This window comes from Mus musculus, chromosome 4, assembly GCF_000001635.26.
Source record: "Mus musculus strain C57BL/6J chromosome 4, GRCm38.p6 C57BL/6J".
Taxonomy (NCBI): Eukaryota; Metazoa; Chordata; class Mammalia; order Rodentia; family Muridae; genus Mus; species Mus musculus.
The window spans coordinates 115913735-115940597 of NC_000070.6; the positions used below are offsets into that span (position 1 = coordinate 115913735).

The 26863-nt window shown below is 49.4% G+C and overlaps 1 protein-coding gene across 7 annotated transcripts; it reads right to left on the reverse strand.

Annotated features, from left to right (window-relative positions):
* Positions 1-1384: 1384 nt before the first annotated feature.
* Positions 1385-26863, reverse strand: Dmbx1 (diencephalon/mesencephalon homeobox 1). 7 transcript variants are annotated; one of them, XM_017319958.2, is made up of 5 exons: positions 26726-26863; positions 9916-10080; positions 6799-6993; positions 6240-6582; positions 1385-4671 (listed from the first exon to the last, which is right to left on the reverse strand). In XM_017319958.2, the coding sequence occupies exons 2-5, from the start codon at positions 10066-10068 to the stop codon at positions 4217-4219; spliced, it is 1146 nt and encodes a 381-aa protein (XP_017175447.1). In that variant the 5' UTR covers positions 10069-10080; positions 26726-26863; the 3' UTR covers positions 1385-4216. The 7 variants fall into 7 exon arrangements, with proteins under 7 accessions (XP_017175447.1, XP_030109053.1, NP_570935.3 ...); XM_030253193.1 differs by having other exon boundaries at positions 6799-6977; positions 9915-10080; positions 26726-26859; NM_130865.3 differs by lacking the exon at positions 26726-26863 and adding an exon at positions 26151-26192.

Consider the following 26863-nt stretch of genomic DNA (forward strand, 5'->3'; position numbering starts at 1 on the left):
CAGGGAGGTAAGGGGGGGTAATCCTCAGCCCCACTTGGGAGAGGAATGCAGCTCCTGGGGTCACAATGACCTGGGAAGTAGTGAGGTCAGGACCCACCCTGGAAAATCCAGTAGATAGCCTATCTGCAAACTCTCCAGGCCTGTTGGGGTTCTCCTACCAAGAAGGCCTGACAGAGGGAGGTCCCAGCCCCAGGTCCATCCAAAAGCTCCTCCTGGCAATGGGTCCCCTTGCAGACATGCTGGAACTCAAAGAAGGAAGATAGGATCAGTGTGATGAGGGACAAAGAATGGAGATGTCTGGTACTCTTTTGTTGTTATACTTGAAACAGGGTCTCTCAGTAGTCCTGGCTGTCCTGGAGCTCACTACGTAGACCAGGCTAGCCTCGAACTCACAGAGATACACCTGCCTCTGCCTCCAGAGATTAAAAGACATGCACCATCATGCCCAGCTTTCTTTTTTTTTTTTTTTTTTTTTCCTTGAAATAAGTAGGGGAAGCAAAGATTTCACACCACAAACTTCTGAACTGTATGCTTTTCCTATGGCTACCACCTACATACCCTGTCTCCTGGCTTTCACTCTTTCCTGCTCATCCGGAAGAACACAAATACCAGTCAGTAGGCCCTTGAGGTCACGGCACAGGTCCCCATTCCTACACATGGACTTCCAACAACATATACACACGTGACCTTACCACTGCAGCAATCCCCTCTCCATGTCCTGCATGCCTGCCTCTGATAACAAAGAACTCACCGCACTCAAAGGCCCCTGTTCCACCAGAGAGCAGCTCTGGACTTTTGTTTTTCTTTGTTTAATAAACTTTATTATTAAGAAAAACCTCTTGCAAATAAATAAAAACATCACACACCAAAATCAACAAAGTCGTTTTGTTTGTTTGTTTGTTTTCTTAGACAAGTCTCACGTAGCCTGGGTGGTTGGCCTTCAAAATGCTCCTGCCTCCTCCACCTTTCAAGTGCTGGGGTTACAGGTGTGTGTCACCATGCCTAGAGATTCAAATGTGCCTTCCTAGTATTCAGCTTTGATTCTGGCCTGCTTGGCACTCCATAGATTATCCTTCCCTCTCCACCTTGCAGAACTATCATCCCCCTGGTCACCTGGCCCAGGTTGCCCTCTCACCTTAGGTGAAACACCCCCCCTCCCCCCCCCAAAAAAAGCTCAGAAAAGACAGAGCTGTTCCCAGTGACTTCTCCAATGTGACTCACCAGCTACAGACAAGAGTCATAGAGAGTGACGAAAAACCAGCAGAGAAGCCAGCTGCTACAGGTGGGCCAGCATTGTATCCCGTCAGCCATGGCGAGACTCTGAAACACCATCTACCATTTAGCCCATGGTAGGCATCTCTGGGAATGAAGATGGATCAAGGGCTGTGCTGCCAGGTTCTCTTTTATTAGCCAATTAAGACAACGAACAGGTCACAAAGTCACAGGAAGTAAGGCCAAAAGACTGACAGATATACAGGACAGAGATTCATGCTGTGCTACGCAGGGGACAGGACGAGGGAAAGTGAGAGGTTTGAGTTTTGCTTCATCAACTAACAGAATAAATAAATACAATACACGGTGTTTTGTTTTTTGCCAAGGCTTTGTACAACCTCTAAGCACAAGTGGTCACAAAACAGCTGGTTTGAAAAGCAGTCTATACAGCCAGTCAGCCTCTGCATAGAAATGGGGACCCAGGCCCCTGAACCATGCTCTAGGGAAATGAGGAAGCAGGGCAAAGGAGACCTCAAACAGAGCAGAGACATACAGGACTCTTCCTAGAAGGGCTTGTAAGGGTTTAATCCTTGGGCTCTCTGCCCTAAGTGACCAGCAGGCCTGAGAGAGATTCCATCAGCAGTGTCAGGAAGGTGGGCTCACCCACAATTTCTTCAAAGAATCGTGCCCTCTAATCCTCCTAAGAAGACATGGTCATGAAGATAAAACCCACGTGTGTCTTCCCTCCCTTCTCTGGCCTTGGGGATTTGGGTCAGCACATGAGAGAACACATGACAAAGATCTAAGAGAGTTTAGAAAAGCCTGGGATAGACCAGGCTCATGTCATGACCAGATATGACCTCAGGTGGCCTTGCTCTTTAGGAGGTTGGGAAGGCTTCTGGAAATGGTAATACCCAGAAGTGTTAGATCCCAAGTCCCAGTGACAATCAGTCATTTGCACCCAGGAATAGAAAGACAGTTTCAGCCCTGCGCCTGGTTCCAGATGAGACAATACAGAAACATAATTTCTTGAAGCTGACCACAATAGGGTAACCATGGATCGATCACTGATCCCTCCCTAACCCAGAACCCCCTCATCTCCCTAAGGATTTGCTAACCTCTCATCTCCCCGTCCAAGTCTCTCCTCCTCTGATGTTCGCAGATTCTAGAACCCAGGAAGATACCCCTTCTTAAGAAACCCTCAACTGACTTTGGTGCTGCTGCGTGAAAGTGGGAATGTGAGACTGCGTCCTAGGCTCTCTGCCTCACCTCTCACGAGGCCAGTCACCTTGTGTTCCGTGGCTCACTTCTCCTGTTTCTTTCTTTCATGCTTTCCTGTCTCACTTTTTACTGGCTAAAACCTTCTCCTACCCCAGTCCAGACTGACATTACTAAGGTGAGCACTATTGGCTCTGTAGGCCAGTCGTGCCAGGCCACCACTGTGTGGGCGTGGGGTTGAGGGTTCTGTGGCGAGCCAAAGGGTTGCGGAATCATAACCACGAATCTATTCAAGTAATCTTGCCCACCCCTCACCATGGGCAGGGGAATGGAGTAGCCCCCCCCCCCAAGGCTCACACTGGAATCCAAGAAAAATAGGATCAAATCCAGATTGTCTAACCTAAAAAGGAGCCATTTACATTTACTGGGAAACAGAGGCAGTATCCACAGAGATCTTCAGGTATGCAGGACTCACTGTTCCTCAGCAAAACAACAGTAATGTTCTAACTTACAAACTGGGCTTCTCTAAGTGCTTATGCTGCAGTTATTATTATTAAACTTAATTAAAGCCTCTGCCATACAAGGTTGTGGCATAGAACACTGGGTGGTTGGAAATGGACAGAATCTTCTAAATCATCTTATCCAGACAAGACAGTCCTAGCAAGCTTGAAAGGGCGTCCACAGAGCAGGGTTGCCTAGACATAGAAGAACACACCCTGCCATGCCAGTGACTAACGAGACAGAAGCGCCTACTCCCACACCGGCCTCTGCAACAGGAAGCCAAGTCCTGAGACCGTATGTAGCCATAAGGGTTCACTCACTGAGAAGGGATTCTAGAACCCTGCAATGAGGTCTCTGTTCTACTGCGGCTGCCCCTCTGCAATCTGGGAGCGGGTACTTCCAAGCAAAGAAAGAGAAGAAAAGGTGACTGTGAGCCCCTCCTAATATCTGGAGATGCTGTGGGGTTAGAGCTACCTCCTGCCTGTTGCTCCTGGGTCTCCAAGTAGGACTTTGATGAATCTTGGGGCATGGAATGGAAGAGTTGCCTAGAGAGAGTTCAGGTTAAGGGAGGAGATAGCCAAGCGGAGCAGAAGAGAAACAGGAAGAAACAAAATGACTAAAACCAAAACAAAAAACAACAACAAAAACAAAAACAAAAAAAAAACCTACAACCCCCAAAAGAAACACTGTTTGAGAATACTGGACAATAATAAAGCCAGCACCAAAGGCCAAGGGTAGGTAGAGGGACAGGGATCAAGACAGAGGCAGTGGGGCTGCAGGGGAGGGGGGATCAGGAGAAAAAGGAGGATGAGAGAGAGAGAGAGAGAGAGAGAGAGAGAGAGAGAGAGAGAGAATCTGCTGGAGTGAATCTCAGGGGCAAGGGTAGTGGCGATGTGAGAACAGGGAAAGGGGGCCTGGGGCAGGCAGTGCCTGAAAATATAGTTTTATATATTTATATTTATATCTCACATTCCACACTTCAACTTACTAACGGGGGGGGGGGGAGCAGGAGGGAGGAGGCAATACTGAAGAGGGGGTGTAGCCAGTTGCTCCCCTCCTCCCCATTTGACCTCCATGGGGTCCAAGCAGGGCCATGCAGAGGGTGTGTGGGTTTCACTTGGGATTGGGACTTTGAATAAGGGAGACAAGGTGAAAGGACTCCAGGCCCCAGCATCCCTGGGCTCTCAAAGTTAGTTCTAGGAGAACTTGGAGAGCCTTCTGAGAATAACCATGGGACCGAGACAGGGGTACACCCAAGACCATGGTTGGGTTAGAAGCCAGACAGTCAATTGGGGAGTGTATCGAGTCCCAGGGATGCGGCGTGCTGCTTGGCCCGGAGGCGAAGGTTTTCAATGCTCGTGGTTTTACTGTTCAGGGCAGCGGAGGCAGGTGCCAGGCCTGTGGGGGGCGCCGGCAGCAATGGGGACCCCCACACACCCTGGTGGGCAGCAGCAGCTGCTGACAGGGATTGGTAATAGGACTGGCAGTGTAGGGAGCTCAATGGGGCCATGTTGACCCCTAGGTAGGGCACGGCAGCCGCCGCAGCTGCAGCCGCCGCAGGTGCGGGACCGCCCACTTCAAAAGACGAGTAGTGCATCAGGTTGTTGGTGGCCGCCATATGCTGGCGGAACTGCTCCTGCAGACGGAAGAGGCTGAGTGGGGATGAGGAGTAGGAGTGGGAAGGACCAAGGAGGCCGCCCCCTGGGGCTGCGGGCGTTATGGCCAGGCTGCCTGGGGAATCTGCAAGCAGAGGACACAAAACAAGTACTCAGAACAAGAGAACTAGGCTCGGAGGAGAGGCTCGCTCCAATCCCCTGAATCAAGCAGTGAACATAGTCTGGCTAGAACCATCACCACCCCATGTCAGCCAGGGCATCCTCTGAAGTGACCCTCAGAATTGGGTTGGGAGGGACTTAGAGAAGCTGCAGGGTTTCTCCTACCTGGGCACCCATGCCCCAGTTCCCTGAGGAATGCCTTAATCTTGTCCAGGAGTAAGCAGGACTCTAATCTTCTCTCCCCAGCCCTCAGCTCAAAGGCCTTCTGTCCTCCTTGCCTAGCTTAGGGTTTGTGTCTGGATATACAGCTCGCCAGCGCTCTGTTTCTTCTCACCCTGGCTAGGGGGAGGGGCTCCAGCCCAGAGCAGCTCTGGGGAGCAGAGATGGATGTGCCTAGTCCTCGAAAGAACCATCCTGGGCCAAGAGTGGTGGCGCACACCTTTAATCCCAGCCTTCTGGACACAGAGGCAGTTGGACTCTGTGAGTTCAAAGCCAGCCTGGTCTACAGAGGAAGTTCTAGGTCAGCTAGAATTACATAATGAGACCCTCTTTAAAAAAACAAAACAAAAACAAACAAAAAACCATCCTGCTAGGGAGTGGTGGCACGGGCCTCCAATCCCAGCATTTGGAAGACAGGGGCAGATGGATCTCTGTGAGGTCAAGGCCAGCCTGGTCTACAAATCAAGTTCCAGGACAGCTTGGGTTACACAGAGAAACACTATCTCAAAACAAAAACAAAACAAAACAAAACAAAAAAAGAAGACGTATCCTCTAGACCCTCTCAGCAGATCTCCTTTCCACAAGAGCGCCTAATGGACTAGACCTCTGGGATGAAAAAGCATAGGCCAGGGCTGGTGAGATGACTCAGCGGGTAAGAGCACTGACTGCTCTTCCAAAGGTCCTTGAGTTCAAATCCCAGCAACCACATGGTGGGTGGCTCATAACCACCCGTAATGAGATCTGATGCCCTCTTCTGGTGTCTGAAGACAGCTACAGTGTACTTATGTATAATAATAAATAAATCTTTAAAAGAAAAAAAAAAGAAAAGAAAAGAAAGAAAGAAAGCATAGGCCAAGTCCTGATAGAATGTTGAGTCAGGGTGAAATCTGCTGTAACGGGAATATCAGGTACCAGCGTGGTATCCGCCCAACATACACTGGTATATCTGCACTGGTTGCTAAATATTGAAATAACTGTAATAATTCATAAATGGTGAAAGAGATTTAGTCAGTCCCTCACCTGTTCCGTTCTCAACCTCCCTGCCTCCCATGCTCTCTCCTGGAACCTCATCTAGAAGATCTATTTAGACCTTTCTATGGCTCAGTAACTAAAGGGTGGACATGGGTCACAGGTCTGCAGTAGCCAGTCACGCTTCTGAATGCCAGCCAGTGTTTGACTCTCCTGCTTTGATCCAGGTCACATACTCAGAGTGCTGGATTTGGCCTTCTCTGACCTGTGGTCCCACTCTGCCTGCAGCACACACACACACACCCCTTCCCGCGCGCCCTGAATCCCCAGCCCGCCAAACCTCACCTGCCTTAGGGCTGCCCCTCTTGCAGCCCGGCACCTTGCTCTCAGATCCAGGGCTCTTTTCAGCTTTGGGCTCCTCGGCACGGGAGTCCTCTTCACGGTCCAGCTGATCTTCTGGGGCAGACTCGCTGGCTGACTGCTCCGACAGGCTCAGTTGAAGTTCAGCAGGAGGATCACCACTGGGCAAACCAGGAGGCTGTTCTGTTTCCAGCTGCGTGTCTGAGGCTGGGGCCTCCACCTTGCCTTCTCCGTGGGAACCCTCGGCCTCCTTCTGTTTCTGGAGCTGCTCTTTCTGCAGGCTGCGCTGCTTCTTTCGGAACTTGGCCCTGCGGTTCTTAAACCACACCTGGGGGCCATGGAGAGGAGCAGTCAGGAGAGGAAAAATTGTACCCTGGGTGATAATCCTCCCTAACCCAACGCCATCTATTTTTTGAAATAAACATGAGAGAAGTAGACATGTATCTCAGCACTGCCCCAGTAGACACTGACTCCTGGACAACTGGACACCAGCTGGATGGCTAGCACCTATCTGCAAGATACAGTTGGGAGAGCCGGACCCTACCTGTACACGGGCCTCAGGAAGATTGGTACACATGGCCAGCCTCTCGCGCATCACCACATCTGGGTAATGAGTCTTTTGGAAGGTCTTCTCCAGGGCCTCAAGCTGCTGGGCCGTGAACGCCGTGCGACTCCGACGTTGTTTACGGTGCTGGGAGCCATAGCGGGCCTCCAAGATGATGTCTTGAAATGTACAGCCGTTGGAGGGCAAGCAGAGAAGGCCCATTTAATTATGGGAAATAAGCTTTGAACCTGACTTTGCTCTGACCCACTTTGGACACCCAAACAGCCGTCAGAGCTGACCCCTGGTCCTTGGAAATTACCCATCCTCTCTCACTGGCTGGGATCGGAAATTTTTCTAACCTGTCAACAGCCTCCATTCTGGGCACTATGACTTCCTAGCACCAGACGCTGAGGCTTGTCTTAAGGATGACTTAGGGGAAGGCTGACTGGGCAGAGACCTAGTCTCTGTCTCTCACATTCAATCCCATCCTCTTCCCTTGTCTATGCGTCTCTGGTAGAAAGACATGAGATTTCTGGTCTCGTTTGCTAAGCAGAAAGCTTAGCCCTGGCAGGGCCCACAGCACATGGGAAAGGCTTATCACACCCAGCCTTGACTCTCTCTGCCTCTTCAGGGGAAGAGAACAAATCCCCACACTGCAAGGTTGGACTGGAGTACCAAAGCTGATGAACCATCAATCCTATAGGCTTGCCCTTGTGTTTGGTAACATGAAAAACAGCCAAGATGGTATCTCTCTCAGGCTAGTGTGTAGCTCTTTTCTCTTCTGCTTGCCTGGTACCTGGGCTGTAAGGTCCTATCACACACAAAAAATGGACCGTGTCAATGCTAGAAGGAGCTCAAATTGTTTTTGCCTCTGAACAGTACCACAGAGTCCTCTTGTACTCCAGGGTTGGGAAACTTTCTACAAAACCCTAAAGGAGAAATGTACTGGAAACCCTAGACTTTGAGATACTTCTCCAGTTTAAAGAATGACCCTTTATAACTTATTCCAATCTTAGCCCAGGCAGACCTGAAGTCACAAGTGTTACCCTTGAGCAGGAAAGAGAGTGGGGACCACTTAGTCACACCCATTCTAGTGGAGAGACAGCATCTCAGCATCAGAGCAGTAGTGCTAGCTCCAAGGACTACAAGGAGTGGGGTGGTTAAGAGGAGACCAGGCTTCCTCATACAGCACCTGCCATGGAAGGCAAGATTTCTATAAGAACCCCTACAAGGGCTCATTTCCTCCTTAAAAGTTGGCCATTTGGAAGTGGGCTAAACACCCTAATTCCTCTGTTCCTATCAGTGTGCATGAGCCTCTGTCCCGAATCCTCTCTGCGATATAGTCCTTGAGCTAAATGTCACTGGCACAATGGACAAAAGGAATTCACTCCAAACGAGGGAAGTAGCCATAACTGGGGCAGGTCTACACTGACTACCACCACACTGGACACTAATGTCTACACTGATCCAAAAAGGCAACCAGGGACTCAGTTGTTCAGAGGCCCAGCAAGGTCTAAAGAAGTAGGGCTGGCTGCTATGTCTTCCTGCCAGGCTGGTATCCCAAGGTAGGCATGGTCCTCAGACCCTCTCCCACTCCTGTGCCCAGTCTCCTGATGATTCTTCCCCCTTGTGGAGCTTTGAAAAGTCTCCTGCCTCCTGCCCATCATGCTGCCCTGAGCTGTCCCACGCTGACTCAGGTCATCATGTCCTCTTATGGATCTACGGACACTCGGTCTTCCAAGGAGTTCTATGCAATCCCTTACAACTACCGGGCATGGACATGGGCCCTATGCAACTGAACAGGTTTGGACTGGGACATCGTGAACTGGGCAGCATCACTTCCCAGGAACTCTATAGCCTACTGTCTATGTCATTAACTCCTGCTCATATCCATTGTTATTTCTGGATATAGACCGGACTGAAGACTCGCTTTGTCCCCAGCTGGTAGCACTAGTAAAAGGTGATTTGATCATGAAACTGTTAACCTTATCAAGGGGTTGATCCATTGATGGACTCATGGCTAAATGGCTGCTAGGACCTAAGGCTAAGGTGGAGGAAGTGAGCCTCTGTGGGTGTCCGTGACTCCTTCCCTCCTCTCTGCTTTCTGCCTTCCATAAGGTGAACAGCTTTACCATGCATTGCACTCTCTGACATGATGCTCAATACAATCTCACAGCAAGTAATGCCAGCCAATCACAGCCCAAAACTTGTAAATCTATGATCCAAAATAAAACTCGTCTCTTCTTAAATTGTCCCTCCCCATATTTCATCACAGTCACGGAAAAGCTGGCACTGACATCATCTGAGAGGTGACCAGGAGGACAACCGAAGTCAGCTTCAGCCTCAGGCCTCTCTTAAGTGCCTGGGACTTGCTTTGGGCATTGAGTACTGATGACTGCAAGCATTGCCATGATTCACTGACCACTTCCTGCCATCTATCCTAGAACTACCACTAGGTCCCAAGGGGAGAGGTGAATGTACAGATAGATAGCTGAGTACAAGTCTGACCTCATACGGTCATGTTCCAATCCCCAGACGCTCCAGTACTTATTCTCTCTGAGCTGAAGTTTCTTTGTCTATAAAATGAAGCAGTGACCTTCTTCTTGGGGTTTGAATACAGGTAGAGAGAAAAAGAGAAGGGGGGTGGATGGAGATCCACACAGTGGCCTGGCAATTAACCGGTATTCAAACCATGAGAACCATCATCTGTATCTCCCCATGTTCAGTCTTCTCCCAAGGCACCCAGTCCTCTCCCATCTACTTCCCAGAGAAAGGTCCCTGGGCCAGTCCTGTACCCGCTGCCTTAGCCTATCTATGAGGCAGGGCTAATGAGCACCTCCTTTAAAGGTTTGTTATAGGAAACCAAAAGCTGAGGTAGCTCCAGGACCCAGCACAGTGCTGGCAAGCGAGCAGTATTCTGCAGATACTCGCACAGATGTTATGTAAATGTGCGACCAGAGCCAGCACAGCATAGTCATCAGTTACTAAGTGACCAAGGGCTTTCTAAGTACCTAAAATAAGCTGCTCACACAGCCCTCCCCCCTTTACCTTTCATAACCTCCTTATTTTGGTCCCCCAGCATCTTGCTTCCACGGCCAGGTCCCCAGGGCCCTTACCAGCTAGGCGCTCAGCCAACGTAAGCGCATGCACTGATGGCCGGTAGTCGGGGGCGTGCTGGGCCTGCTGGGCTGCCTGCTGGTGCAGGTTGTACATGGCGCTGAGTGAGTTCATAGCGTGCAGGGAGTAGCCATTCACCCCATAGTGCTGCATGGCGGCATCCGCCTGCAGGTGGGAAGACAGAGAAGGATTATGAGGCGTGGCTGTTGAATTCTATCCTGGGAGAGACATCAGCCCCCACCCAGACCTCACGTCCACTTTACCAAGGGCTTCTACCCGAGACCAGAAGGTGGCCTTGTCTTGCCCACAGAGTGGGCACTTATTCTTCCATTCACCCCTTCATCCAGTGGTTCACTTTGCAGTCAGATGGCTTGGGCTGGAATCACAGCTTTGGCCTTCAGAGCTTTGCGACTTTGGACAACTCACCCAACTTCCCTGACCCTCATTCAGTTGCTGTCTCCAGAAAAGGTCACTAACAGTAGGACTAAGCACCGACCAGGGTTACTGAGAACTAAGAAAAACCTTTTCAATATGGCCTGGGGTACTATGTGCTCAAAGGTGTCTTAGCTGGGCTTGGAGCCCGTTTGGTTAGTCACAGCACTTGGGCATGGAGACAGGAAGATCAGGAGTTCCATGTTATCCTCAGATACAGAGCAAATTTGAGGCCAGTCTGGACTACATGAGATCCTGTCCCAAAATAAAACAAACAAGTTAGTCTTTGAGACTGCCCAATCCGTTTTCTGCATTATTTGGCCCTCTTCGTTGAATCCCCCAGGCGCTCACGTGTACAGCCATTGGCTTACTCACACAGGCAACTCACTCATTCAACCAACACCATTGCATTGCATTTCCCTGGAGCCAAGTCCCCAGCTGGATTCCCCACTGAGGCATTTGCTCTGATGAGAGAGTAATTTAAAACCCTACTCTGCTTCACAGACATAAAACTATCACTCTCGCTGCCATTCACTGCCATTACCGCCTTTATTCTCACAAATCCCCAAAAAGCAAGCAAGCCAAGAACCACAAACCCCATCAGCAGACGCAGAGAAAGAAGAATGCTGTTAAGGCAATGGTCAACTGGAGACCTGCCCTGCGACACATCACTGGGGTTGCTTTCTTCTGTAGTCAATTACTTCAAGAAAGATGTGTCAAGGAACATGTCTCTCCCAGTGAGATGTCTTGTATGAGCAAGAGGCTGTCCAGGCCCCGTCAGCCCTAGGTCACCTCTGAACCCTGCTGTCTCATCTGAACCCTCAGCCTGCATCAGCTTGAAAGTGGCTTTGAAGTGACATCACTTTTGGAAAGTGACTCCATGTTTGTAGCCACCCAAAGGCACAAAGGAGGTGTGTTTATTCCCTGGATATTGGAGGTGGAAGGGAAAGCTGAGTTGTAATGCAGGTTCTTTTCTTAGGGGTACATGACCAGGTGTATCAGCTCCCCATTCTTACAGAAAAGGATGGTCACATGCTTGTGTGTGTGTGTGTGTGCATGTGTGTGTACAACCAAACATCCACAGCATGCATACAAGCACAGACAATCCCATACAGACACTGTTGGCAAAGTCTTCGCAGAAGCTATCTTACATGCACAGAATTCAATTCAATGTCACACAAACATTTCCATAGAGGTCTACCCACACAGCAGATACACCTATACACAGGCACTATACCACACACTGTACATTTGTTTAACAACTACTTATTAAACACACACCTACCAAGTACCAATGCCCCTAACTCCATGGAGTTTACATTTCAGGGAAGTAAGGATAAAATTAAAATGATATAAATATTCTAGGTCTGACATCGCAGTCTGTTCTCTCAGCTATCTAGAGACTCAGGCCTGGGATCAGATTCAAGGTCATGCTTGGCAACTTGGAAAAGCTTTGTCTTTTTTTAAAGAATTTTTTTATTTTATGTATGTGAGCACACTGTAGCCGTCTTCAGACACACCGGAAGAGGGCATTGGATCCCATGACAGATGGTTGTGAGCCACCATGTGGTTGCTGGGAATTGAACTCAGGACCTCTGAAAGAGCAGTCAGTGCTCTTAACCGCTGAGCCATCTCTTCAGCCTGAAAAGCTTTGTCTTAAAATGGTGGTGCATGTAGTTCATTGGTGTGGCACTTGCTCAGCATAAGTGCGTATAATGATGCCCTAGGCCTCAGTCTTGGTCCCCAGTGTAGGGCTCCCTTCCTTCTTCCCTCCCTCCCTCCCTCCCTCCCTCCGTGTGTGTGTGTGTGTGTGTGTGTGTGCGTGTGCGTGTGCGTGTGCGTGTGCGTGTGTGTGTGTGTGTGTGTGTGTGTGATTAAACATACATGCAATGTGTCAGGTAGGAACAAATGTTCTGAATGAGTCAGGGAAAGAGAATGACAAGAAAGAGAGGGAAGGTTATTTTAGAGATTCTTCTATGATCTAATGCAAGGTAAGCCGTGTGAAGCTCAGGGAACAGCCTTCCAGACCAAAGGATCAGTAAGGACAGAGTTCCTAAAGTGCAAACAACACCAAGTCTATGAGTCAACATTAACACCAGGGTCTGGAACTGGCGAGGTAGCTCAGCAGTTGAGAGCACTTGTTCTTGCAGAAGACCCATGTCTTATTCCCAACACCCGCATGGTGGCTCACAACCATCCACAACCATCCAGACATCCCACGCCCTCTTCCGGCCTCTGGAGGCACAGGGCACGTGTAGGCAAAACATTCATACATATAAAATAAAACCTAAAAAGGGAAAACAAAAGAACACAAGGTGGTGGAGGAGACAGCAAGCAGACGGGTTGAGGATGGAGAGAAAATGGCTGTGTGGGTAGGCTGCTGGGAGACCTCTTGGTCTGTCATAAGGAGTTTGTTTGGTTTTTTGTCTTTGGTTGGTTGGTTGGTTGGTTGGTTTTTTTTTGTTTTTGTTTTTGTTTTTGTTTTTGTTTTTGTTTTTTAAGATAAGTTTCTCTGTGTAGCCCTGGCTGTTCTAGAACTCACTTTGTAGCCCAGGCTGACCTTGAACTCAGAGATCTGCCTACCTGTGCCTTCTAAGTGCTGAGATTAAAGGTATGCATCACCACCTCCTGGCTAGGAGTTTAGATTTTTATCCTGAGTGAGGGAAAGTCCCTAGAGGATCTTTTACAGGGAAGTAATACAGTATAATTTGGGCTAGGTGTGTGTGTGAATGTGTGTGTGTGTGTGTGTGTGTGTGTGTGTGTGTGTGTGTGTGTGTGTACACATTTGTGCATATGATTTAGGTTAGGTGTATATGTGTACAAATGCATGTGCACACATGCACAAACGTACGCATGTATGTAGAAGCCAGAAATCAATATCAGGTATCATTCTTCAAGAAACGTCCACTTTCTTTTTGAGACAGGGTCTCTTATTGGCCTGTAGCTTGCCAATTATGCTAAACTGGGTTGCTGGTAAGTCCCAGGGAATTCATGTTTGTACAGCAAGTACTTTATGGTGCCATTACTCCATTCTCCATAATTTCTTAATAAAGTTTATTACATTTTTATTTATTTATGTTATGCGTGTAAATAGGTGTGTGTGTGTGTGTAGTTCAGAGAACTATTTGTGGGAGTTGTTCTCTCTACTAAGCTACCTCACAAGTCCCAGGAGGTTGCTTTTTGTTTGTTCATTTGTTTATTTATTTAAAGTTCCTCATAGGCCAAGGCATAGTAGCATATGCCTTCAACACCAATATTCGGAAGGCAGAGACAGGCAGATCTCTGGCCAGATCAGGCCAGCCAGGGCTAAATAGTAAAACCCTGTCTCAAAAACAAACAAAAAGCCCCTCCACCTCACTGTGTTTCTGCAGGCAGAACAGACTGGGGCGGTGGGGATGAAGAAAGTCAGATCATTGCTTCAAAATCCCAGGTGTTATCCATGGTGTCCTCTCTTCGTGGGAGGGCGGTGAGAGGAGAGAAGAGACCAGCTTCTAGATGTAGTCTGAAAGGAGCATGGCTTCATTGCTGTTGGGTGAGTTATAAGATGTGAGGAAAGGAGAGCAAAGGGGACAGAGAGAACTGTAGTTTGGGGCCCTAGCATCTGCGTGAAATGGAGTCTTTTTCAGAATCAGGAGCACTGAGGAAGACACTAAAGTAAGAAGGAAGAGGATAAAACTCAAATCTGGAGGAGCCGTGGCAACTGTGAAATGTGAATCTAACGCCCGAGTAAGAATGCACTGGCAGCTGCGCATGGAAGTCTGCAGCTGGTGGCTGACGTCTTCCAGCAGCTACAGGAGCCCACTCTATGCATCATAAACATGAGCAGAAGTCTAAGGAAGAGAAGGAAAGGCATGATGCTATCCAGAGGCAGACCAATCTCTGTGATCTCTGTGGTCTACAGATCGAGTTCCAGGGCAGCCAGGGCTATTCAGAGAAACCATCTTAACAAAACAAATAAACAGACCAAACCTAAGTCTAACAGGATAAGCCACGACGCTCAAGACAGACAAGTAACTTAGAAAAATATTAGACACACTGATGACATAGCAAATGTGAAAATTAAAGAGAATATCTCTAAACTACTGTTTCATTTTATTTGAGACAGGCTAGCCTCAAATTCACTCTGCAACCCAATCTGCCCTTCACTCTGCTCCTCTTACCTTCACCTGCATAGCACAGACGGACTTGAACCCACAGCCTTGTGCATGCTAGGCAAGCACACTACCAGCCGGGTTGTATCTCCAGCCTGAATGTATGGAGTTTTAGTAGAGAAGCAAAAGGATGCTCACCCTGAGAAGAAACAAGCTAAATAAATGAAGGAAAAACTCATAAAGAAGCACAAGCAGCCAGCTGACATATGACAAAATCCTTAGCTATAGCCACGGGGAGGGGGGCAGTCACTTATTCTTCACCAATTAGATTATCAAATACAGAGAGCAATTATCATCCAGAGTTACTACACAGGGAAGTGGTAAATGGTCCCCCCCTACCTTGCTGATGAATAAGCCCTTTATTCTCTGCATCAAAAGCCTCCAGAGAGTATATCATCTTTCATTTAACAATCCCATTTCTACAGATTTATCCCTCAAGTATGCAGAGATATGTGTACAGGAATATTTATCACATCACTGCTTATGATGGCAAACAATTGGAAAGCTAACTGTCCATCGAGAAAGGATTAGCTCAGTAAATGAAGGTACGGTCACAGCCCGCAACGAAATTCAGCGCACAGCTTAAAACAATGATATGTGTCTATATGTGCTGATGCTCGCAATATATGGCTGGATGGAAGAAATAGGTAACAAACAGGGTGCCTGATGGGATCTCATTTTTGTAATGTATGAATAAATATGCATAGGGAAAAGTCTAGAAGGTTCTGCCCTGAAATGTTGACAGAGGTTATCTCTAAGAGATAGCAGACGGGATTACAGGAAATTTCCACATTTATATATTTATTGTATTTATAATCTTCTTTTATCATTGGTTTGGGTGTGAGTATGTGGAGGGTTATTCATACATTCCAATGGATTCAGAGATGGAGCTAGGTTTCAAAGGGAGTTGCAAGCTCCAGATGAGGAAGGGGAACACAACTTGAAGAAGAAAAAAACCTTATCCATCATATTTCCCAGCCCTGTGACCGCAATGTCACTTCCCAACAAATTCGGGGCTTTATTGCTTAAAAGCATACTGTTGTATGCAGTGGCACTTTAATTCACTTAATGGTTGCTGATCTCACAGTTTTTGATGCACAAAAAGTCTTCTCCCTGGAGGTCGGGGGGGGGGGTAGGTTTTTCTGTGTAGTTCTGGCTAGTCTGGAACTCCCTAGGTAGTCCAAGCTGGCCTGAAACTCAGAAATCCACCTGCCACTGCTTCTCAAGGGCTGAGATTACAGGTGTGTATTCCCACCCCAGCACAAAGCATCTACATTAAGTGAGTCAAGATGTACGTAACTCGGCCCCATAAACGCCTCACCGCAGTGGTCCCTGGTCCCCCAAGCTTGCCCATCTGGCTTCCCCCCCTTTACCTCTGCATCCAGCCTGGTGCTCTGCCTCTTCCCCAGCACCCGGTACTTGGCCCTCCTTGTCACTTTCTCCCATAAGCATCTCCCCAAAATACACACTTTCCTCCCCTTTAACCGATAAGTTCTTACTTCCTCCAGTCCTGGCTCAAGGACTCCTCCTCAGGAAGGCTCTGTTCTTGCAACCTATGAGAAGACTGCCTCTTCCTTCTCCAGGCTCCAGGTAAAAAGGATGACAATGGTAACTACAACAGCTTCCGTTTACATGACACACTTATGCTATGCACCTCGCATGGCTCTATTGTCCCCTCTGCTGGGGATGTAACCTTAGATTATGCTCATGCTAAGCAACGCTCTACCACTAAGCCATACTCCCAGCATACACTGCTTTTCTGAATTCTATCACCTACGTCAGAGTATAAAGACACTTCCAGTTCCCACATTAGACAGCTCCTTTGTAGCAGAGACTACACCTCACACATTTCTGGACACCCCAATTTCAGCCCAGATTGCCAGGGTCTCACACAAAATCAGGGCTGGGGAGATTAGGATTTGATGAATGAATTAATGACAACTATTTATTAAGTAGCTCTGAAATACAGACATCACCATCAATCCTTCCAATGCTATACAAGGTAGAAACTGCTATTATCCCTATCTTGTATATATGGAAATGGGAGATAAGAATGATCGTATAATTTGCTGAGGTCCAAGCTCCCAGAAAGTAATGGCATGTTTCCACAGGTAAAGTTTTCCCATGAACCCCCAGGCATGCAGAATCATACCTCAGCATATGCAACTCCTCAATTTCTATCATCTCTGATTGGATCCTAAGCAACAGGAGGACAGTAAAAAAAATGTTTATTCCACACCAGCATATATGCTTATAAATGTGTGTGTGTGTGTGTGTATGTATGTGTGTGTGTATGTGTGTGTGTATGTGTGTGTATGTGTGTGTGTATGTGTGTATGTGTGTATGTGTGTGTGTGTATGTGTGTGTATGTGTGTGTGTGTGTATGTGTGTGTGTGTGTGTGTGTGTGTGTGTGTGTGTGTGTGTGTAGGTACATGTATGTGCATGTGCCCTTTGAGATGAGGTTTGTGTAAGGCAGGTCTTCCTAGCTCAACTCCTTTCTCTGTGGTCTCTTATTGTTATTTTTTAAAGAATCAGTTAGTTTATTTCTTTATGAGTGTTTTACCTGCAAGTATATATGTGTACCAAGCTCATGCAGTGCCTGTGGAGACCAGAGAGGGGATTGGATCCCCTGGAGCAGGAGTTATGGATGGCTGTGAGCCACTATGTAAGGTGCTGGGAACTAAACCTAGGTCCTCTGCAAGAGCAGTAGACGCCCTTAATCGCTTCACCATCTCTCCAGCCACCAGTCGCATATTCCTTTCCTCATTCCAGCTGGACATGAGGACTCCAGCTTCCTCTCAGGCCTCAGAGGGATCCTTTTCTAGGGATGCTAGTTCCCACGCAAGCTGCATACATGTGGTACCACATTGTCATATACTCATAACTTATGTCAGTACCTATGCATGTCCACACATAGAAACAGCACTATTGGGATCCACCAAAAAAGTGTGTGCGCATCTGTCTGAATTTTATGTATCTGTCTCTTTTACATGCCTCTGCAGCTAAACATATCTGTGAACCTCTGTACACAAATGGGGTGTGTGTGTATGTGTGTGTGCTCGCGCACGCGAGTATGAGAATGTAACCAGAGGGATGTACTTTAAATGTCATTCTAGGAAGTAATGTGGGCCCTATCTCCCACTGCTGGGCCAATGTATCACAGCTCTTCCAATTTTGAACAGGATGTGAGACAGATCAGGAGGGGGGAAAAAAGAAATCTAGGAGGAAGACATTCAACATAAAATACATAGATTTATTTTACCCTTGTTTTTTTTTTCTCCTGCAACATGTAGCACAGAGCCTGGTAGGCATCTTGGCTTAGCAAATAATAAGTATTAAATCAATGAGAATTTTAGATCAAGAAACAATGATCGAGGCAAAGCCACCATAGCTCACTATGAGGCATAGGAAGGAATGACGGTTCAGAATCCCAGCCCTGCTACCTGCTCCGTCTGTGTGAATATGACAGATGGATAGAGGTTTGTGCCATGTGGACTCTTCCCCAGGAACACAGACAGCCTGGCCGGCCTAGAGTCTTCAGCCAAGCCCAGCATATGGAATCTGCCCACATCCAGTTGTGAGAACCACCTAGGTGAAGCTCTGCAGAGCCTGCTGGAGTCTCTAAACTGGAGCCTGCATGCTGAGCCCCAGGCTGGGCCTTGCATGGGCTCAGCCCACTGCACACTCCAAACAGAATCAATTATATATTTAAAAGGTGCCGCCCTGCAATTCCTGGCGAGCCAGGAGAGCCATCCATCATGGTGCGGCCGCGTTTCACAAGCTGTCGAATTGTGCTTACATTGGTTAAAAGAATCTTTATATTTCATTAAGCAAGCAGATCGGCGGATCTCCCGCCACAGGCGCCATATAGATGGCTTTAATTTTCCAAATCTGCAAATGCATCCGTTATGTCCCCGCGTCGCTGCTGGCTGCGGCCTAATGCCCAGCCAATCGAAGAATCAAGCAGAATTTTATTAGGGGGCATTTTTTATAAATTAACGGCAGCACTCCCAGGAAACCACATGCGAAGCGTCTTTGATTAAAAGGAAAGTGGAGCCTTCCCTCAGTCACACCCTGCTCCGGCCACCCCACAGGCCGCCTTTACCTCTTTTCTTCATCGTCGCCAGTAGCTTTCCCTCGCTTTCTTCTCATTGCCACACGTGATAGAAAACAAGGCAGAACAACTTTGTTTCACAGAAAGAAAACAAGAAGTGTGGAAACCAACACTCTGTAAGCCTCCCTTCTCCTCTGCCAGTTCCCAGGCATCCTGAGGCCTCAGTACCAATGATGGTTGCCTTTTACTGGGCTTCACTCTGAGCCAAGTCCTGGTCTATGCATTGTGTTCTCACTGAAGAGACTTCAAGGCAGCACTGTTCTGTAGGTACTACTGTCCCTGTTTACACTGATGAGAAAATGAGATTTGGGGAGATAAAGGTCCCCTGCCCAAGATCTCACAGCTAGCAATAGGTAGCAGGAGGGCAGGAGCCTAAGTCTCTGGGGAGTTATTGAGCATTAATTCTAGCATAAGGCCAAGAATCAGGTAGGCACCAGTGAGAACTAGCCCTGGGCATCAAACATGGAGTAACTACCTGAGTGGAGCCTATTGCCAGGGAATTCTTTCCTTGAGAAACACTGCTGCTCTTTTAACCCTGGAAGCTCTAGGAGAACCTCTCAGGGGATTAACCTCTGCAGCTATCCTTCCTACTTAGCAGTTTGAATTCCCAAAAGACTTTGGCACTGGAAGGTAGGAAAACATAGAAACATGAATATAGAACATGAGGCCAGAGCCCCTCCTGCACACACACACACACACACACACACACACACACACACACACACAAGGTCTTGGACTCAGACTCGGATGTGCTCTGTGACCTTGGTCTGTGTTACCTGTTCTGATAAGACATTGACTCCTTGGTCTACTCCAACAGAGAGAGAAACCTTTACCATGAAAACTGTGTGAGCAAGCCAGGCATGGTGGCCCATGTCTGTAATGATAGATAGCACTTGGGAGACTAAGGAGGATTGCCATGAAGGTGCTTAAACTTAGACAGGCCAAACATCTTGTGAGGGAGGCAAAAGAAGAGAGATTCTGCCCTGTGTGAGTGCCTAAGTTTATGTGCATTGTGGAATTAGTACACAAGATACCTGACCCATCTTCTACCTCAGAGTGGCTTGGCCTAAGATTTTCAGTTTTGTGCCCAGCACCTGCCAGACACTTGGCTTTGGCAATCTCATTAATTTCTTTCCCCTGTTCAGCTAGGAAGGTATTTTTTTATTCCTGCTACTTTGCAGATGAAGAACTGAGGCTAAGAAAGAGCTCACTGACTGCTTAGAAACTGAAACAGCTGAGTGTGACCCCAGTAACTGCCCCATTCGCACATATGTCCTTAGTTCTCAGTTTGGAGGAACCAGCAATGAGCATATGATAAGCTGCATGTGGAGCCCCTGCCTACCCAGCCCAAAGACCCTCAGGCACAACATCTGGGTATAGGTTTGGCACTGAGACATTCCAGTTACTCCTCAGATGTTTTTTGCTTTGTAGGAGCTCAGTGATCCCCAGATCTGTCATTGCGAACCTTCCCAGCGCCCCAATTTTTAAAATCTAAATCAGGTACTCAAAGGTGGTGGAAGCCCTGGGACCAGCCCCATCTTTTCCTTACCAGGCACATGATTCTTCCCCACTACGTTTCCCACTAGGAAATGGGGGCAACTCATGAATCAGTGTGGCTAAGACCACAGGGAGTAGCCAAGGAGACAACCTAAAGAGAGAGGTAAGAGGTAATGGCCAGAAGTGTGGTGTCATTTGCTTCTTTTGTGTAAGAGCTTGGAGGTCTGGGGCACAGTCACTTCCCTCAGACCCTCACTCCCCGTGTCATCGCCTTTGCACCACTAACCCTTTAGTAAACATTTCATCTTATTTCTATTGTCCATCTCTCAGTCATCTCTGGAACCAGTCAAGGCCAGATTTTTCTTGAAAAGCATATTCAAATTCTCCGCTGCTCCTCACTAGCCCACTGCACCATTACCCTACCGCCAGCCAAGGAGGGATTGTTCCCCAAAGCCACTATGCCATTGCCTCCTGCTCCTCTGGGAATATTGTCTCCTCATCAGCATCACTTGAGAACTCATGGTCCTTCTTCATATTAGGTTTAGTAACCTTCCTTCTCCAGGACGCCTCTCCAATGCTCTAGGTAGAGTCGGGTGACCTCTTTACATTTCTGTCACAACTTTACTTCAACAAATTATATAGTTTCCCATTTGCCTGTGTCTACCAAATAATCACAAGTTTTACCAACCATGCTTGTAGATACCTGTTGATACAAGTTATATAATACTCTCTACAAGTAGAGAGAGTTGGGGGTTCGGGGGTGGGAGATAGGGCTTAAGGCAACCTGGCCTGTCAACCCCTGGAGGAGCTCAGTAGCTCAGAAGTTTACATACATGTTTTTGAATCCTCACTACAACATTGTAATTCCCACTTACTGATTAAAAAAAAAAAAAAGCCAAGATACAGAGAGGTGAGATCACCTGCCTGCCCAAAGCCACATAGCTAAGCAGCTTAAGCAATGTGGAATCCAAGAAATTTGACTCCACAATGTGAACTCAATATTCATCAGAGTTCTAAGTCTGGCCAATATGAGTTCCCTCTATCTCAAGGTCTGAATTCCCCAGCTGGTACTTGGTTCCCAGAATGCAACACAGGGAGTATCTGGCATCGATTCCACAAATAAACGTGGAGCCACTGTTTGGCCTACAGTGCATTTCCGTGTGGTGAGTTGCAGTGTGAAGGTTCAGGTTATATAGGCGTTATAGCTGCGTGGATGCTCGTGTGAGAGGAAACAGCTGAGACAGGCAGGAGAAGAACTTGGAGCTCAGAGCAGTGAACTGGTGGCCTGGCTCCTCCTTGTCCCACCCCAGCAGGGAAAATCCACAGTCCCCACCAGATAAACATCAAGCCACCTTCTGGCCGTTGCTGTTGAGGTAGCGGGATCCCAGCCATCCTCACTGTGGAGCAGCCTCCAAAGTGATCCTGGAGTTGGAGCCAAAAAAGCACACATGTGGGATTGAGGTATGGCTTTAGCAGGGTCAGGGCAGGAGAGGTTCAGGCACGCTGCACCAGAAAATTGCTCAAAGGAAACCCTGACCAGCCCTCTCCGCTCAGGGGGTGGAGGCAGGAGAAGGATGGGGATGTGTCTCAGGATGACCTAGCCTGCTGCCCCCAGAGAAGCTCAGTCTCTTAAAGTTCCCTACACACACTGTTATCCATTAACATCCAATTATTCCTCGGTCCGAGCCATTAATTATAAATCAGCCGCTAATTGGGGTAATTAGCCCCCCACAGGCTAATGGGCCGAGACTGTGAGAGGCCCTTTTGCCTACAGTCCTCGATTTTCTGAGGTCCTTAATGTTTAGGGTGCTAAGAAGTCGGACGGCTGAAATTTAAAAAAGAAAAGAAACAGCGAAATGCGACTGTGGGAGGGAAAATGAGAGAGAGAGAGAGAGAGAGAGAGAGAGAGAGAGAGAGAGAGAGAGAGAGAGAGAGAGAGAGAGAGATTTACTGACGTTTTGGTGTTCTCAATTATGGTCAAGCTTCCGCTCTTGAGGGCGGGTTGGCAGACTTGACCTCAGTCTCTGCGAGTAACTCCAGGTCTAGAGATAACTGCTTGACTCTGTGCTTCCTGTGTCCTCTCTCAAAGAGGCAAAGAGAGCGGGAGACCAGGGGCATGGCACGACTGTGTTGGAACCGAGGACCGGGTCAGATATCCCGCTGTTCCTGGGCAGAAAAGACTGCTGGGCTCGACGGGTTTGCCCAGACCGGGGAGTACCGCAGGCGTGGGCCGGGCCGCTCTGGCATCATGCAGACCCAAGACCCAGAGCAGTCACTGTAGAGTCTCTCTGTGGAGAAGGTTCTCCTGACTGTAGAATACCCTCTTGGAGAAGGTAACTCAAGACATCTGGTGGGGATTCGCGGCAAGGGTCTGTGGTGCTAGTACCCAGCACGCGATTCCCGCACTGCACGCAGATTCCTGTTGGGATGGACCAGTCGGCAGCCAAACCCTGACAGCTGGGGCGATGGCGCTTAGATGGGGGTTGGAGATCGAGTGAGCTCCGGTGACCTAAGGGCATATGGTTGCGGCGCGCTTAGAGCCGTTAAACAGAGGCGGGAGTGACCGCGACAGGAAAAAGCCAAGTGTGCTGACCGGGCAGCTAGGGCCGCTCTTCCTTTTGCTTACAGAAACTGGGCTAAAGCTGGAATGAGGGTTCTGCCGACTCATATTGACAACCAGGCAGGAGGACCCCAGCTCAACCAAATGAAGTGTTGGAAAACCAGACGGATAATCAAACCGAGGGGGGGAGGGCAGCGGGAGGAGAACCCAGCACAGTAAGTACCCTTTGACAGGAGGTGAAACGGAGACTCGCTCAAGGTCAGGGATGAGGGGTACTCAAAGCAGGAGGAATTTGGAGGCCAGAACACAACACAACCCAAAGCTCCTCATCACCCCTCCCACTTCGCCAGCCTGCCCGCTCCTAATGGCCGTGGCGTCGCCCGCGGCCTTGATTAGATATTTATTGCTGTCATTTACATGGGCACCGCGGGGCGGCCGAGCGGGACGTGGGGAAGGGACTGAGCCAGGGAGGAGGGGGTGTGGAATGGGAACTCGGGCAAGGCGGAGAGTGCCTCCTCCAGGACTATGGCTGGGTAGAAGGGTAGGGTGCCTCTGCCAGGCTCCGGAGAAAGACAGAAATGGAGGGCGGACAAAAAGTTAGGCTCCGATGCCCTTGGGCTGTCAAGGTGAGGTCCCAAGTCCGGGCTGTCTCTCTGTGCCCAGTCGCCCCACGGGTTATCTGCGAGTGTCGGTGAAGGCTTAACCTGGGAGTGTGTGACTGTGTCTACCAGGGGATACTGAGAATTTGTGTCTAGATCTTTCTGCCTGTGTGACTTCAGTGTGCCAGGTCACTATAAGCCAGGAGTTCCACTCGGTGTGGCAGTCAATGTAGACTAACCCCTTTCTAATACAGGGAAGTGGGGGGGGGAGCACTACGTTATTTGGGGAGTGGGATTGCTGCAGCAACTGGATCTAGTTTTCCTCTTGCTTTCAAAGTCTGCTAGGAGCCCCAGCAATCCTTCCGGATCTGTGGATCTGTCGCTCCCCAACATCCCAGGCACCAAAATATCCTCAGCCAAAGCCAGGGCCCAGTACTCATTTCAGATCTAGCATGCCAGCCAGAGGTTCGGTGGAAACCCCCCTCCCAGCTCAGTCTCTGTGTGTTCAGACCACAAGCCTAACTCCAGTTACCTATTTTAAGCAGTGAATTTTGCTACCATGTGGAATCATAGTAACTTGAAAATAACAGAGAGGATTATCAAGGGGTCCCACAAGCACTCACCCGTAGCCCAGGAAACTGACCCCTGAGCCAACAGAGCCATCCTAAAGCTCACTTTCATTTGGCCTTCGCCTGGGACGGGTTTCCAATTCTTCGAACCTTTGCCCTTCAGTTCCACTTTCGACTGTGCAACCAAGTTCCTGCGTCCTTGCAGGAGTCTGTGCCCCTGAGGCCTGACGGGATGAGGTAAGGTGACCATCCCGTCCTGAGTTGCGGTGCTTTGCTTCTTATCCAAAGACTCCAACGTAGAGGAGAGAAATTGGAGCAAATTATCTGGATAATTTGCTCTCACTAGGCAGCAAATTTTACTTTTTCCCCCCTGACCACCCACCCACATACATAAGCACAGCTGGTTAGGGAAGAAGGGTAATAGAAACTTATCTTTAGGGGAGAGTGCCTTCCCCCTTCTAAAACCTAGATATGCAAGAAAATGAAGCGCGGATTCAAAAAATAAATAAAAAGAAAAAGAAAAGGAAAGAAAACTGAAAACAGAGCTCACTGCAACCCACTTAAAACGGATAGGCCACAGAATTTCCTTGGCCAGCGCCCTATAGAGAGAGCCAACCCGCCTGCGACGCACAGGATCCCTGGCACGGCACAAAAGAAGAAAATGACACGTCTCCCACTCCCACCTTCGCGAGGACAGACCGGGAGATTCTACAATTTCCACAACTACGCCTGCAACCTCAGTGGTGCGAAAACAGCCTGTTTGCCCCAAGGCCTATCCAGTAAGTAAAGCCCTCAGCTCTCTGCGACGTCCCCAAACCCAAGTTGCCTACAGAAAACCAGTACTAGTCCAGAAGACCCCTGGCCTCCCGTCCGTCCGCTTTTTTCTAAAACGAAAAAGTCCTTCTACCGCCCCAGGCAGAACCCTCGCTGAGGCTACACTAGAGGCCCCGCGGATTCCCAGCTTTGGAATGTTCCCAAAAAGGGAAAGGCGAAAGGCCCGGCCTCTAGATACAATTCTCCCAGAGCCTAGCCTTGGTTTCTCCGACAAGTCACTACACAACTGCACCACCGAGAGCCCTCAGCCCCCTACCAGGATTTGGTCCCCAGATTGATAGGAATTTGAGGAAGAAGATGTTTTCCCCCTAAGTGCTCTAAAGGCACCGCCCGGGCCTTGGAGGCCCCTGATCAGGGTCTGGGAACTTAAGAAACTTCAGCCAAGATCCAGAAAGGTCCATTAGAGGCCCTAGCTTGTCGCCGTCCAAGATGGGTTATGGCCACCGGAATGAGAGGCCCAGAGAGGAGAGACCCTGGCAGAGCCCTTCATTTTTTGATCCCTGCCTCCCAAACGCCGCCCCAGCCTGAATTCCCTGCTGGAGTTCGCCCGCTCCACGCCAGCTCCACGCCAAAACAGGCCGTGGGAGGCCAAACGAATTCCAGAGAACTAAGGCCGTTGCGGACCAAAAACCCACCTGAAAGATCCTAACCTGAGGTCGTGTCTACGAGGGCAGAGGCAGGCTAAGCGCCAAACCACCCCGGCCAAATAATTCGTGTAAAGTCGCAATCCCAGGAGACAAGGAGCCCTAGGTAGCCAGAAAGGATGAATTCTGAGCTAAATCCCAGTATTGCGGGGTACTCGGGAATAGGGACGCTGGGAGGTGTAGGTGGCCCTGCGGGATCCCGGGCAAGGAACCTGGGCGGAGGACCGCGCCCCCTCTCCAGCCTGGGCCGCGGGCTGCGTGACGCCTCGGGGCGCATCTGCTCTGCATTACCCTGACTACCCACCCCCCACCCGCCGCCCCCTTCCAAACTGAAAAAGGATTTGTCTCCGCTTAATATCCAAACCTTTTTTGTATTTATTTTTTTTCAGGGGCGAAGTAATATCTTCCAAATGAGGCAAAACCGTGACGGATCCGAAGCGTTCTCTGCGGGTGCCTGCGTCTCGCCGGCCGAGGCTTCCGTCTCCGCCTCAGCGCTTTTCTACCCACGACTTGCCCTCCTTTCTGCCTCGGAATTTCTAGTTCTTTCCTTCTGTCGCCCTGGCTTCGTGTCCGACCCTGGGGATCGCTCCGCTCCCTCTTTCTCCCCATGGAGCTCCCTCCTCCTGCCTCGGATCTCGTCTCCCCTAAGGCTTAAGTGTCTGTCGCCTTCCAAGTCTCTCACCCTCTTCAAACTTTCCGATCCGCCCACCGACTCCCAGACTACAGGACCGCAAACGAGGAGAAGGTCCCCGGAGCTGACCGCCCGAGCCCTCCCAGTCCCGCCGGGTCCCAGGCCGCTCCTGGCTGCACCCCGCCAGCCCCGCCCGCTCGCACCTGGTCTCCTTGGCCCGCGCCGCCGCTGCCGCTGCCATCTACGCGCGTCCGGGCTGGAGCTGGAGTTTTAAACCGCGTTTCCCGGGCGCAAGGCGCGGGGCCGCGCGCTCCCTACTGGCCCCTGTGGCTGCCAATCACACGCCACTCTCGCCCCGGCCCCGCCCAGCCCCTCTGGAACATCTACGCAGCTCAAGGCCTAGGCAGCCCGGGTCAAACCTTTAGAGGAACTAGGGACCCCGGCAGCGTCCATCATTTCCCCGAGAATATCGTTCCGTCATTGCTGGCTCTGGATCTTGGGCGGTAAAGCCGCAGGTCAATCCCTACGGAGTTGAGGAGTACTGAGAAACCTTCACCTAGGTCTACCTGGTCTCCCTTGACCTTGGGGTGCTCTGCGATGGCTTAAGGAGGGCTTTGTCTCCCTCCCCAGCTGTCACAACAAGGTTGAACTGGGCAACTGCATGCTTAAGCAACCGCAAGCGCAAGCGCGCGCGCACACACACACACACACACACACACACACAAACACTTCTGGTACCACAACACCCGCACGAACACAACCTGCACTCAGTACTCACCACCCAAGCTCAACCCATACAGGGTGGAACTTCCGACAGCAGGATGCTCTTGGAGAGAGTTGGGAGGCTGAGTCTGCCGAACTCACTTCTTCGTGCACATACAACACACATGCACCTGTCTCTGTCTCCGCGGGAGAG

Excerpts from the sequence above, each read along its gene's own strand:
- Dmbx1 (XM_017319957.2), bottom strand. Across the intron at positions 6,583-6,798 it reads TTCCTGAGGCCCGTGTACAG|GTGTGGTTTAAGAACCGCAG; the intron begins GTAGGGTCCGGC and ends CATGGCCCCCAG. Across the intron at positions 4,672-6,239 it reads GAGGGGCAGCCCTAAGGCAG|ATTCCCCAGGCAGCCTGGCC; the intron begins GTGAGGTTTGGC and ends CTCTGCTTGCAG.